This window comes from Mandrillus leucophaeus, unplaced genomic scaffold (genome assembly GCF_000951045.1).
Source record: "Mandrillus leucophaeus isolate KB7577 unplaced genomic scaffold, Mleu.le_1.0 Scaffold311, whole genome shotgun sequence".
In the NCBI taxonomy this organism is placed as follows: Eukaryota; Metazoa; Chordata; class Mammalia; order Primates; family Cercopithecidae; genus Mandrillus; species Mandrillus leucophaeus.
Window position 1 is genome coordinate 3,076,606 of NW_012103266.1, and position 15,538 is coordinate 3,092,143.

Below are 15,538 nucleotides of genomic sequence, written 5' to 3' on the forward strand. Positions count from 1 at the left end.
AGTGCAATGGCGTGATCTCGGCTCACTGCAACCTCTGCCTCCCAGGATCAAGTGATTCTCCTGCCTCAGCCTCCCGAGTGGCTGGGATTATAGGTGTCTGACACCACACCCTGCTAATTTTTGTATTTTTGGTAGAGACGGGGTTTCACCATGTTGGCCAGGCTGGTCTCGAACTCCTGACCTCAGGTGATCTGTCCACCTCAGCCTCCCAAAGTGCTGGGATTACAGGCATGAGCAACCACGCCTGGCCCATGCTTTCTTTCATAGGCTCCAACTTCTGAGCTAGTCCCATAAATTGGTGGTTCTCAACTTTGTAGGCACATTAAAATTGGCTAAATAATTTTTAAACATGCTATTATCCAGGCTCCAATTCTATAGATTTCAATTTGATTGGTTCAGAGAGGAACTGGACGTGGGTATTTCTCAGAAGTACCTCAAAGTAATACCAGTGTGTGGCCAGGGTTGAGAATCGCTGCCATAAATGTTTGTTTTCTCTAGGGTTCTGTCTTAGGATCTCTGCTCTACTCATTCTCCCGAGATTATCTGACCCACCCTCATGTTATTAACTATCACCTGAATGTTTATCGCTTCTCCAAGACTCCTGGACTCATGCTGCTGAGAAAACTAAGTGGCTAGCATAAAGATATCTGATTTGCCCCTATTCAACCACCTCCTTCCCTCGTCTCAAGAGAATTACATAGGTACTATGACCCACCTTCTCCTGACTTTCACCCTGTGCAAACCAGTTAATTCTAAAAGTTGACAAAGATTTTCTTAAGGTGGCCCCACCCAACCCCCATCCCTCTTTTATTTTGAGACAGAGTCTGGCTCTGTCACCTGGGCTGGAATGCAGTGGCACGATCACAGCTCACTGCAGCCTCAACCTCCTGGACTCAAGTGATCCTCCCACCACATCCTCCTAGTAGCTTGGACTACAGGTGTGTACTACCACACCTGGCTAACTTTCTTTTCTTTTCTTTTTTTTTTTTTTTTTTGAGACCGAGTCTCGCCCTGTCGCCCAGGCTGGAGTGCAATGGCATGATCTTGGCTCACTGCAACCTCTGTCTCCTGGGTTCAAATGATTCTCCTGCCTCAGCCCAAGTAGCTAGGATTATAGGCGCCCACCACCAAGTCCAGCTAATTTTTGTATTTTTAGTAGAGATGTGGTTTCACCATGGTGGCTAGGCTGGTCTCGAACTCCTGACCTCGAGATCCCCCCACCTTGGCCTCCCAAAGTGCTGGGATGCTGGGATAACAGGCGTGAACCACGGCGCCCTGCCCCTGGCTAATGTTCAAATAAAAATTTTTGTAGAGATAAGGTCTCCCTGTGTTGCCTAGGATAGTCTTGAACTCTTGGGCTCAAGAGATCCTCCTGCCTTGGCTCTACGAAGTGCTGGGATTAAAGGTGTGAGCCACTGTGCCCAGCTCCTATTCATTTTTGGCACCTTTTCCATCCTACCCTCTTCTCTCCAGTTAACTCAAGAATATCTCTCCTCTATCCTCAATCCAGTCCCTCTCTGTATGAGCCATAAATGTTCTTCATTTTAACTTATGAGAGTAAAACTCTACATTGGAGGCTATGAATTACATATCACACAACTACCAATCACTAGGCATGCTAAGGTAGTTTAGCTGAATCACACAGTGTATGCTAAACAAATGCAACTGAATTAAGCGGGGGGCATCACATATTTGAAAGTAAAATTTGGCATAATTATTAGTGATTGATAATTCCATTCAAGATCTTGGGAGTATCTAGCGTTTCCTGTCAGAATCTCTAAAAGAGACACAATTTATCTTTTCATTGTCTTCTAACTACTTGTCTTTCCCTCAAATCTCAGCATTCAAGGTATAAAAGATATTCTTCATTATTTAATGCATTATATTCTGGCTCTTGGTGTGGTGTGGTGGCTTACGCCTATAATCCCAGCAATTTGGTAGGCTGAGGCGGGCAGATGGCTTGGGCCCAAACGTTTGAGACCAGCTCGGGCAGCATGATGAAACCCAATCTCTACAGAAAAAAAAAAAAAGAAAAAAAAATAGCTGGGCATGGTGGCATGCACCTGTCATCCCAGTTACTCAGAAGGCTGAGGTGGGAGGATCACCTGAGCTTGGGAGTCTGAGGCTGCAGCGAGTGATGATCGCACCACTGCACTACAGCCTGGGTGACAGTGTCAGACTCTGTCTAAAAAACAAAAGAAAAACAAAAACAAAAACAAAAACAAAAAAAAGAACCTGGCTCTTGGCCCTCACAGCTGTACTGAAAGTACTTGGGAAAAGGTCAGGTGTAATCTGCTAGTTGAAAAACCCATTGGTCAATTATCAGTTGTCATTCCGCCTAGCTTTTCTATAGAATGTGACAATGTTGACTAATTCTCCGTTCTGAAATTTTATCTACTCTTGGTCTTCCAGGTACTACTATTTTTTTTTTTTTAAGAGAGGGTCTCACTATGTTGCCCAGGCTGGTCTCAAATTCCTGGGCTCAAGCATTCCGCTTACCAGTTGGGATTATAGGCACATGCCACCATGCCCAGCTCTTAGGTACCACTTTTTACTGCTTCTCTTCTTCCCTTTCCATTTTTTTTTTCCTTTTTCTGAGTATCCTTTGTTGATTTCTCTATTTGCCTCTTAAATATTATAATTCCCAAATGTACCATCCTCAACCCTCTCATTTGACATGTTCTTTCTGGGTGATCCTAAGGTTTCAATAAACAGATATATGTGCAGATGTCCCCAAAATCAATCCCCAGCCTCAACCTCATTTACGTGTGTGTGTGTGTGTGTGTGTGTGTGTGTGTGTGTGTAAAATCATGTAATCCTTTACTTTAAACCCCCTGCTGGCTCTTTGCTACAACAAACTAACTTTTTGTCATTGCCATTTTACTCTTTCATATCTCCATCACATGTTTTCGTCATTTCCTTTATCTGAAAAGCCTATTCCTCTTGTTTTCCCCCAAACTACTATTCACCCTTCCAAACTCAGATCAAAGGCCACTTTCATCATGAAGCCTCTCTTGAATTCTCCAGGCAGTTAGTTGCTCTTTTTAGCACTTTTTGTACATTTATATTATGAAATTTACATCACATGTCTTTCCCATGAGAATCTGAGTTTTTAAGGGCAAGACCCACATTTGTACTCCAAGGCCCTAGCACTGTTACCTGGCCCCTAGTATTTGATTAATAAGTATTACTTGGATGAATGTCATGCTTTTATTTATTTCTTTGCATTACTTTTTAAAACCAGGTTTTAATTGTATATTACAGTATAATGAATGTACTATAGACTAAATGGGGATTAGTGTGCTAGTATAAGATTCTGACATTTATAAAACAGAGACTGAGAAAGTTCATGAAGAAGAACTCATCTTCAGGGAGAAAGAAGTAAACAGCTTGCAATGAATGACCAGCATGACCTAGTAATAATAAAACAAAACAAGCACAAAACCACAACAGACCTTGGTTATCAAGATAATGCTGAGTATTACATGGGATCTGTTATGAGCTTATCTTTGGCTCTTGCCATCTTGGGTCAAATCCCATGTGACGGTGGACGGGGGAGGGTGTCATTTAAAATTGAAAGCTCTTCCTCTAAAATGATCTGTAATACTCTGAGGCATAAGCAGTACTACTTGGTACACAGGTGGAGTGCCACACTAAGAGAAAAGAGAGAGGCATTTCCCCCCTACTTTGTCAATGACCACTGTCCAATTCTGGCGTGAAGACGGCAAGTGTAGAAATGCATGGTATTGTAGCAGAGGTGGAGGAACAGTGGTGTGTGCTTGTTTCTGTGAAATGCCCCCTGGTAACTCCCAGAAATGTTTCAGAGAGCCTTATAGCAGCTGAGGTCCTGAATGTGTATGTGGAGACAAGAGCCAGCAAAATTTGAGTTTTGTTATTTACGTGAGGCAGTGAGGCCTGGGGCAATGTGGGTTTTGTTTTGCTGTGAAATTATTCTTCCCTAATACATAGAGAGGTTTCTTTTCCTCTGTTGTATAACATTGTTTCTTGTCCCCTATCTGTTCTCAAATGGTAAATCATACCTTCTCATTTATACTGTTATCTTGCTGATACATAAAACTAGGATCATGCGTCTCCTGAGTTGCCCCTGATTTGTGAAATTTAGTTTTCTTGGTTGCCCTGTGCGGTTCTAAAACCAAAATACATTTATTGTTTCCTGGTTTCATTTCTTCATAATGCTTCTCTTGTGTGTTTTTTTTAATGTCTAGAACTATAGATCAAAATCCAGTCATAGCCAAAATGCTAAGTTAGATATCCACCTATTGCTGAGAAGCCCATTTATATTTACTTACAGTGGGCAAAGAATAAAAAAGTCGGGTTGGTTGAAGAAAGAGAAGCAAGCTCTAAGTATCTATAGCTATTTGGCAATAAAACAGAAGTGGAGTTGTGTATTTGTATTTTAAGAGTGGTTTTCACTCCCGCAAGGTGTCTCTCTCTGGGCTTCTTTTTCCTCCAAAGCTTATCTTTGATCTTACAATGACACAGTCAGGAATCCTGATGGGCAATTCTTTACAAAGTAGATGGTAAACATATGCAACTTATTATCTTATGTGGTAACAAAGGCTGTAACAACACAGGATCAAGAAAGGTTTAGCAAAATTCACAGAAGATAAATCCATACTAGGTTGTTAAGGAAAAATGAGATGTACCTCTCACCCACCGAACTGCTAGAAAGAATAGCCCATATTATGTAGACACAAAGGAGAGAGGTGGGTGGTTGGGAGTGGTTACTCTAACTCCTATGCTGCGCAGGCTTACTGTTCCTATCTCTATTACAGCATATAGAAGACCGCATTGTTATTTGATCACATGGTTTATATTCATGTTTTCCCAAACAGTATGTGAGCTCCTCTAGGCTCCCGTTTGATTTTGTATCCTCAGTATCTTACTCAGTATAATGCACTGAGGAGGCATTCAATAAGATTGCTCAACTGTTGAATGAATATGATCTTTCCCTATAGCCTCACCATCTACTCTGCATAGCTCTGTATTCTCTTCTCAGTTCCATCACAATATTGAAAGGATGCTCTTCAAAAAGTCATTAGAAAGCTCCCAAATAGCAAATCATTGGTTTTTACCCTTTTTTATTCCACCAGAGCATATGTCATTGTTAAAAATGTTCACCTCTCCTGCCTTCTTAGTACTTCCCTCTTCCTTTGTTTCTAGGACAATAATGTCTGGATTCTCCTCCTACCTGCCCAATTGCTCCTTGTCTATCTTCTTTTAGCCCCTCAGTGAAGGCGTTTTCAAGGCTCTGTCTTTGGTTTTCTTTTCTCTTAAAAATCCCTATAACAATCCCTTCCCCTATCCACACTATATCCAGAACACTCAAGAATCCATTTTGTCATGAAATCTATATTTCCAAGAACCTTCTGGACATCCTGACCTCAACTTTCTGCTATCACTTTCAGTTTAACTCACCCAAAACTGAATTTACCTTCTTCTACTATCACCTCCTTTTCTTGATCTTAATAGTTTAGTAACCTTACGTCCGGGTGCGGTGGCTCACACCTGTAGTCCCAGCACTTTGGGAGGCTAAGGCTGGCAGATCACGAGGTCAGGAGATCAAGACCATCCTTGCCAATATGATGAAACCTCATCTCTACTAAAAATAAAAAAAATTAGCTGGGTGTGGTTCATGCCTGTAATCCCAGCCACTCTGGAGGCTGAGGCTGGAGAATTGCTTGAACTTGGGAGGTGGAGGTTGCAGTGAGCCGAGATCACGCCAATGCACTCCAGCCTGGCGACAGAGTGAGACTCGTTCTCAAAAAAATAAAATAAAATAAAATAATAAAATAATAATAGTTTAGTAACCCAACCGTCTTCTTAGCCAGTCATACTCAAAGCTGTAGGGTTATGGTTGCCTCTTGACTACTCCTCTCCCTCTAAATTATCTCCAACTAAGAATATGACAATAGACTCCTAATTGAATATTTATACTCCTTTAGATTAAATGTTCTAATGCATAACTTTGATTGTGTCCCTCCACTGCTTAAAAACCTTCAATAAATCCCCATTGCTTAAAGAATTATAAGTTAACACCTTAGTCACTCATTCAAGCACTCCATGACATGAAGCCAACCTAATTTTCCAGAATTACCTCTATACTTCTATACTATATATATCCTATTTTCTTACTGTACTGTTTGCCATTGTTGAAAAATGCTTTGAACTTTCTTGCCTCTGTTTTTCGTAATGACATTTCTTTTGACTAAAATGCCCACTATCCCCAACTCCAGCTCTCACTGTTGGAATCCCAACCCATCCTTCAGTCTTTTCCTCCATGATTATTTTTCTGATATATCTGATAATACATGCTAGTCCCATCCTCTGAAGTCACGAAGTATGTTATTAACACCTCTTGTATGATACTTACTATCTTCTGCCTTACTTATTCTGTATTCTTTCTGTGCTTCTTATGGTTCCTATAATACACAGGGTCTTATAATTAAAGGAAATCTTATCTTAATTATTTCTACATCTTCCCTCGTCATGTATAGCATAGTATCTTTTACACAGCAGACGTACAATAAATGAATATTTAGGGGCTCATTTCCTAATCTCTGATTTTGACATCAGCAAAGCTTGTGATCTGGGTTAATATTCAGCTAGTATGCACCAGTACAACCAGCGTCACTATTTATCACCTGTGTACATTTCAACTATTTGGGGGCTGTGATACACCAGTTAATATTTTCTTTTTTTTTGAGTCAGGGTCTGGCTCTGTCATCCAGGCTGGAATGCAGTGGCATGATCTCTACTCACTGCAACGTCTGCCTACCGGGCTCAAGCATCCTCCCACTCAGCCTCCTGAGTAGCTGGGACTACAGATGCTCCTCTTACCTCGGCCTCCCAAAGTGCTGGGATTGTAGGCGTGAGCCACCATGCCCAGCCTTTTTGTTTGTTTCTTATTTAAAAAAATTTTTTCAATTATCATTACCGATATGATAGTCTGCCTTGAAATGTCTTTTGGTACTTAACTGAAACAGCACATTCTGCTGAATGGGCTGGAGGCAATATTTGGAAGCTCCTTCTAAGTTACTAAACATGGTAGGTCTTGGGTAGGGGGCACAGGCTCAGAGTGGGCGATTTATAATTTAGACAACTAATCATACCATTTATTAACATTTTGATTTTCTAATGAAGAATACAGATTATCACCTTATTTTGTTTACATATAAAATTAAAAACATTACAATTAGATGGCTGGGCACGGTGGCTCACACCTGTACTCCCAGAACTTTGGGAGGCCCGGGTGGGCAAATCACCTGAGGTCAGGAGTTTGAGACCAGCCTAGGTAATAGGGCGAAACCCCATCTCTACTAAAAATACAACAATTTGGCTGGGCATGGGTGGCTCATGCATGTAATCCCAGCACTTTGGGAGGCCGAGGCGGGTGGATCACGAGTCAGGAGTTTGAGGCCAGCTGGGTCAACCTGGCGAAACACCATCTCTACTAAAAATACAAAAACTAGTTAGGCGTGGTGGCAGGCACCTGTAGTCCCAGCTACTCGGGAGGCTGAGGCAGCAGAATCACTTGAACCCAGGAGGTGGAGGCTGCAGTGAGCCGAGATCATGCCACTGCACTGCAGCCTGGGTGACAGAGAGAGACTCTGTCTCAAAATATAAACATGAACAAAAAAGAAGAAGAAGAAAATATAAATACAACAATTAGCTGGGCATGGTGGTACGTTCCTGTAATCCCAGATACTGGGGAGGCTGAGGCATGAGAATCTCTTGAACCCGGGAGGTGGAGGTTGCAGTGGGCCGAGATCGCGCCACTGTACTCCAGCCTGGGCAACAGGGCAAGACTCCATCTCAAAAAATAATAATAAATAAATAATAAATAAAAAGATTACAATTAGAAACACAATGGTAGAGCTCTGTATTTTATATAACAGTAATTCCCATCTATAAGTGATGGTAATGAAAATGGCAAGCAGAGCAGTAAGAACATCTTTGCTGATTGTGGTTGACTCTGATTTTAGAGTTTTTTTGGATTTTCCTTATATTTTACTTTACTTGGGGGAAAATAGCCTTCTTTATAATTTGGCTTTTCTGCTTTTATCTCATCATACTGAAGTGGAGGTTGTTGGAAAAGATCAAGGATGTCAGTGTTGAACAGGGAAAGTGTAACAATACCAAGTCAATGGGATCTTGGAAAGGAAACAAATCAAGTGCTCAAGAAAGTAAAAATAACAGGGGACTAGCAGGAAAAGATGATCTAGCTAGGAAGGGCTGAGGCAAGGAGGAAATCTGTAAAGTCCCTGGTTCCGCTTCTTCTAGAAAGAGGCAGACAGAGTTTTTTGGCAGACTTGTAAACTCTGTGCCTTCTGTCCCCTCTCCCTCACTTCCAGCTTTTCTACTGATAACCAAGGTGCTTTCCCAACCACTGCCACTGCCTGCCTTGGAGTTTCGTTTTACCTCTGGACATTTGCTTTGGCTGCTGCCACTTGGAACAACTGCCACAGCTAAATGGAGTGATATTTTTAACCCTATGTGTTCATGGAGGCACTCCAGCTACAATCCACAGGAAATCCCAATTTAGATTACTTGGAATCAGTACTATAAAATTATGCAGTTTGTGAATATATTCTTGGTGTTTCACAGTTGACAACACTATATTCCCTTGAGTACCAAACTCACAGAAACCCCATGGAATGATCTCTCTCTCCAAGTACAGTTTTTCTAGAATCAGTATGAGGTGTGAGACTAATCAGACAAGGGCTTTAGCAAATGTGCGTTTTTAAAATAAACAGCCTAGAAAAATTATGGCAGTTCTTTTATGGCCCAGAATAACATGTTTTTACTTATCAGCTGCTTAACAGAGAAATGAATTGATACAAAAATTATTTCAGTTCACCTTTCACTGACTACTATTGCTCTGATAGTTCCAGAAAGAGCAGTGAAGGTTTTTATTTTCCTTAAGAGGTAGTAGGGGCTTCTGATGGCATGGTAGAACATTCTTATGTACAGACAAAGGCTGCGGATAAGTGGAATGGCTGCCTCATAGTTATAGGTGAGTAGTGCTCCTGGTATTCTGCCATGCAGCATTACCTTAAAAATGAATATGAACTTATAAATACAGATTTCCATTCTTTTCTTCCTCCAGTCTTCCACCCTTTTTGTAGGCCATCTACGATGCATTCATACACATAAAAGTAGTCTTATACTCCAACCAAAACACTTCCTTCCTCTCAATCAAATCTTATCTTTAGGCTAGTCTCTCAGGGATCATCCATAAATAGCAGAGGCAGAATGTTACCCAATATCCACCAGGATTCACCCAAATGTGAAAAAGATGAATATAACTTATATTGTCTTCTGCCATCAAGGTCACCACTGCCAAAAGCTTTCCTGGACAACTATGTTCTGGGTCCCATTTCTCTCACTCGTTTGTTGCAGTACAATGGTTTTAAGAGCTACCAATTTCCATTCAATGACACATGGTAACTTCCAGTCCAAATACAGAATATTTTTGGAATTGCAGGCTATTTAAGGCAAATCTTATTAATCTAAATGAAGTAGAGTTTACATATTTACTATTAATTTTCCATTTTTCATTTACTTCTCCATATAACTTTACAGCCCATGAAGAGGAGTCTTAAAACCAACATACTTAATTTCTTTCTTTACTTCAAGAAAGATACGAACTAAAAATAGAAAACCTTACTGAGAGGAGGCAGACAGTTCAGCCTACTTGGATTATCCTTAGAGGAGCTATTACATTATTTACTTCTTTCATAGGATATGAACAGAGAAAGTGGACAACTTTCTAGTTCACTTAGGTGAGGGAGGTTGTTTTACTTCTTTTATGTTTTTTCTTCCCCTGAGATCTATTTTCATAGTGTGGTTTTAACTGTTACTAATCAAATACAAAAACAAAAACTTGGGGATTTGAGGGGATCTTGGATTATCTGTGCCTCTCCTCCCTTTATTAACATAGATCACAGAGAACAGACTGAGCTGCAAACCCAAAACTGTCTCTCGAAGCAAACATTGTCTCAGTTTCCTTACCTGTGAATAGCTAATGTGAGATCCTTAGGGCCAATTACTTTTAATGATTTAATTACATTTATGGTTTTAAACTACTTTCCACCTAAACCACATGCTCATAAAATAACAATTAAAATATTTAATATTAAACACAGTGGGAGTCCTGGTTTCCGATTTTTGCTGTAAAGTCTACAGTTATTTGAAGATACATTTACCAAGTTGAAACTTGCAATCATGTAGATGCCTGCTGAGATTTCACACATGAGCTGAGATCAACTGTTAAAAAAAGTCTTCATGAAGAAGTATTTTTATTTTCCTTATGTTTTTTTTTTTGGTGTTGCTACTTTGCTCTGAACATTCATATTTTACAATACTATGTGAGGTGGAACGTGTTCTACCTGGATTCCTTGGAATCCTCTTTCGTCGGTCTCTGAATGCTGCACCTGATTGTAGGGCTTCCAGAAGATTATCCATCACGCCAGTCTCATCACCCTCTGGTGAAAGGGAGAAATCAGAATTAATCTTGGAGCAATTAAAGTTAAACTACAGGAAAATAAAGGGAAAAACTCCTGTCAGATTTACATAATATCCCTAAATTAAAGACATATATCTGTTTTAACATAATGGATCCTGTCAGTTTCTGGCACCACAGACTACTTTGCTTATTATGCACCATTAAGCAAAATTCATGCCAATCCCACTGTTCTCTCAACTTAAAGACCTTGTCTTTTGTATTATTGATGACACGCTCAGTATGCAAATAAACAGTAGCTGATCAGCTACTGCTGCCTTCCTGTTAAGATTCTTATAAGATATTCCTAAGCAAGAAACCACTGACCCAGCTTAATGCAATCAATGTGCAGGGCGTGATTTGATGAAGCGGAGTTACACAAGGTTAAATACTGATTGTATTAATACTTTCGGCATTCAACCGTCATCTGCAATTATTTTAGAAAACACTATTTGCAAAACACATTTGCATTCAATTCTTACCTAATCCATATCCTTTACCATTTTGAGATGCTGACACCGTATAAAGAAAAGGTGACCACATTATCTGAAAGGCCACATTTTAACTTTTAGAGACATCAGCCAGAGTCCCACTTCCTTTTTAGAATGCTGTTGTGTGTCTACACTTTTCCTGTGGGAAAGAACTGTTAAGGAGCCATGAGTGGGATGCTCAGAAGATGCTCGTGGAAATTCCTAACAGAAACAGCATTTAAAACATTTTACCCTCCTCCTATCTTTGACAACTCTGGCCATGAAAAACACCTCTAAAATTTGTTAGAGTTTGTCTCAAGGTGTCAATGGCCAGAAAGCCTCTACCACACTGTGCATAATTCCCAGTGAGCTCAGCCTGCTCTTCCTAACTGGCCTAGCTGATGAAAAGGACCCCAAAGAGCTTCTGCACAGCAAAAGAAACTACCATCAGAGTGAACAGGCAACCTACAGAATGGGAGAAAATTTTTGCAATCTACTCATCTGACAAAGGGCTAATATCCAGAACCTACAAAGAACTCAAACAAATTTACAAGAAAAAAACAAACAACCCCATCAAAAAGTGGGCAAAGGATATGAACAGACATTTCTCAAAAGAAGACATTCATACAGCCAACAGACACATGAAAAAATGCTCATCATCACTGGCCATCAGAGAAATGCAAATCAAAACCACAATGAGATACCATCTCACACCAGTTAGAATGGCAATCATTAAAAAGTCAGGAAACAACAGGTGCTGGAGAGGATGTGGAGAAATAGGAACGCTTTTACACTGTTGGTGGGATTGTAAACTAGTTAAACCATTATGGAAAACAGTTTGGCGATTCCTCAAGGATCTAGAACTAGATGTACCATATGACCCAGCCATCCCATTACTGGGTATATACCCAAAGGATTATAAATTATGCTGCTATAAAGACACATGCACACGTATGTTTATTGCAGCACTATTCACAATAGCAAAGACTTGGAATCAACCCAAATGTCCATCAGTGACAGACTGGATTAAGAAAATGTGGCACATATACACCATGGAATACTATGCAGCCATAAAAAAGGATGAGTTTGTGTCCTTTGTAGGGACATGGATGCAGCTGGAAACCATCATTCTTAGCAAACTATCACAAGAACAGAAAACCAAACACCGCATGTTCTCACTCATAGGTGGGAACTGAACAATGAGATCACTTGGACTCAGGAAGGGGAACATCACACACCGGGGCCTATCATAGGGAGGGGGGAGGGGGGAGGGATTGCATTGGGAGTGATACCTGATGTAAATGACGAGTTGATGGGTGCAGCACACCAACATGGCACAAGTATACATATGTAACAAACCTGCACGTTATGCACATGTACCCTACAACTTAAAGTATAATAATAATAAATAAATTAAAAAAAAAAAAAAAGAAAAAGAAAAGGCCCCCAAATAGGTGGCTACCTTGAGGGTAGCTAAATGTGTGAGTCTGAGGTAGATGACAATTTGCAGGCAAGAGGGTTAAGAGAAGAAGGAGGGAAGAGGGAAAGGACATTATTTCTGATGCTACTCCAAAGTTAAATCTAAATCCTACTTTGTTTAAAAAATTAACTATGGGGTATGAGATCACAAATGAAAATACATTTTATTTTAGTTTAGTTTAGTTTGAGACAGAGTTTTGCTCTTGTTGCCCAAGCTGGAGTACAATGGTGCGATCTTGGCTCACCACAACCTCTGCGTCTGGGGTTCAAGCGATTCTCCCGCCTCAGCCTCCCAAGTAGCTGGGATTATAGGCATGCGCCACCACACCCGGCTAGATTTTGTATTTTTAGTAGAGATGGGGTTTCTCCATGTTGATCAGGCCTTGGTCTTGAACTCCTGACTTCAGGTGATCCACCCGCCTCGGTCTCCCAAAATACCAGGATTACAGGCGTGAGCCACCGCACCCAGCTGAAAATACATTTTCTTATGGGATAACAGCAAGCTAAAATCTTTTTTGATTATGTTCTGCATTTGATTTGAGACTTCTTCAATGTTATAATAATTTATTCTTTTAAAATAAACTCTCTAGGACGGGGTATTGAATGAAAAAAAAATGAAGAGAAACGCTGAGGTTCTCAGGTCTAATATTTGGTGAAAACAGGAAAAATGAAGTACAGCCCATTAAGTAAACACGGAAGGGGGATAGTGTACTTGTAGCATTCATTAAGAGGTGGCGCATGGTGGCTCTTGCCTGTAATCCTAGCACTTTGGGAGGCCGAGGTGGGTGGCTCACTTGAGGTCAGGGGTTCAAGATCAGCCTGATCAACATGGTGAAACCCAGACTCTACTAAAAATATAAAAATTAGCCAGGCGTGGTGGTGGGCGCCTGTAGTCCCAGCCACTCGGGAGGCTGAGGCAAGAGAATCATTTGAACTTGAACCTGGGAGGCAGAGGTTACAGTGAGCCAAGATTGTACCGCTGCACTCCAGCCTGGGCAACAGAGTGAGATTCCATCTTCGAAAAAGAAAAAATCATTAAGGTTACAGACACATCTGAAGTATCACCTGCTCTTTTCAATAGGAAAAAAAAAGAAGACCTGAAGGTAGTTTGGTATGGCTAGAATGTACCTGGGAGAATTAAATCGTATGCAGTAGACACTTTACAGTTGTTAGATATTTTAATCCTCACAACACACTGGGATAAGTACTGTATGTTTTTCAACTGTGGTGGAGAGGCCCAGGTATGAACTCAGATCAGTCTGATACCAAGCCCAGTTCTCTTTGCTCAATAGCTGGCAGAAGTTGAAATGAACTAGGCATTAGTGGCCAGATGATGAAAGATGAAAATTCTATGATATGGGGCTTGAACACTATTCTATAAGCCGGTAGTATTCACTAGGTATAAAATACAGGCCATAAATGTGAACCACATAAATAATGCTAAATATTCTGGTAGTAATACTAAAAAAATTAAAAAAGGTAAAATTTTTTTTTTTTTTCTTTTTGAGCCAGAGTCTCGCTCTGTTGCCCAGGCTGGAGTGCCGTGGTGCGATCTCCGCTCACTACAACTTCCGCCTCCTGGGTTCAAGCAATTCTCCTGCCTCAGCCTCCCAAGTAGCTAGGATTACAGGCGCCCGCCACCAAGCCTAGCTAATTTTTGTATTTTTAGTAGAGACAGGGTCTTACCATGTTGGCCAGGCTGGTCTCGAACTCCTGACCTCAGGTGGTCTGCCTGCCTCAGCCTCCCAAAGTACTGGGATTTCAGATGTGAGCTACCTCACCTGGCCAAATTAATTTTTAATACATTAAGTAAACATTCAGCCAAATGTATTTTCAAAATGATGTATTTTACATTCTTCTTATCAGATTAACTCTTAGAAATCTAGTACATATTTACTTCTGCACATGTCAATTCAGATTAGTTACATTTCAGGCACACAATAGCCACATGCAGATGGTGGCTACTGTACTGGGCATATCAACTATAAACAATAGGAAGTGACCTGATCAGATTTACTCTTTAGAAAGACTTGTTGGACAGCATTGTGGAGAATGACTCAGAGGACGGCAAGACAAAAGGCAGGGAAATTTTGGCCAGGCACAGTGGCTTACACCTGTAATCCCAGCACTTTGGGAGGCTGAAGCGGGAGAATCACTTGAAGTCAGCAGTTCAAGACCAGCCTGACCAACGTGGTGAAATCCCCGTCCCTACTAAAAATAAAAAAAAAAATTAGCCAGGCGTGGTGGCAGGCGCCTGTAATCCCAGCTACTTGGGAGGTTGAGACAGGAGAATCGCTTGAACCTGGGAGGTGGAGGTTGCAGTGAGCTAAGATCACGCCACTGCACTCCATCCAGCCTGGGTGACAGAGCGAGACTCCATCTCAAAAAAAAAAAAAAAAAAAAAGGCAGGGAAATTTTTAATTGCATAGCGTAATTGTCTAAATAACACATAGCCTGAGCTAACCAGAGAGCAAAGTGAATGGAGGGGATGGACATTTTGAAGGCATTAATACAGTCAATAGGACTTAGCTGGCAGGAGAAGGAGGGTGAGATTAAGGAGAGGAGTTTAGATGACCAGGGATAAACAAGTACGAGAAAATGTGATCTATTTGATATGTCTAAGGAATATACAAGTAGAAATAACGAAAAAGAAGTTGGAAATGTGGGTCTGAAATGCAAGAGTGAACTCTGGGCTGGAGTTAGAGATTTGGGTGTCACTGGATGGTGGATGAGATTACCTACCCTGAAAAAGTATATTAGAAGAAGGAGAGAATAGAAGATGCAATTCCAGAGAACCTCAACTTTTAAAAAAATATTTAAGAATTATTAATTGACAAGTAAAAATTTTATACATACACACACACCCAGTATATGATGTGGTTTCTTTTTTTCTTTCTTTTTTTTTTTTTTTTTGAGACAGAGTCTCCCTCTGTTGCTGAGGTTGGAGTGCAGTGGTGTAACTGAGACTCACTACAACCTCCACCTTCCGAGTTCAAGCGATTCTCCTGCCTCAGCCTCCCAAGTAGCTGGGATTACAAGTGTGCACCACCATGCCCAGCTAATT

At 40.8% G+C, this 15,538-nt stretch overlaps 1 protein-coding gene across 4 annotated transcripts in view; it reads right to left on the reverse strand.

The window, feature by feature from the left end:
* Window positions 1–15,538, reverse strand: part of DIAPH2 (diaphanous-related formin 2) — a 964,164-nt gene that overhangs the window by 160,823 nt on the left and 787,803 nt on the right. For all 4 annotated transcript variants that reach the window (XM_011987565.1, XM_011987563.1, XM_011987566.1 and 1 more), the window contains one exon: window positions 10,413–10,508. In XM_011987565.1, coding sequence (XP_011842955.1) covers window positions 10,413–10,508 — 96 coding nt within the window. The remainder of the gene's footprint in view (window positions 1–10,412; window positions 10,509–15,538) is intronic.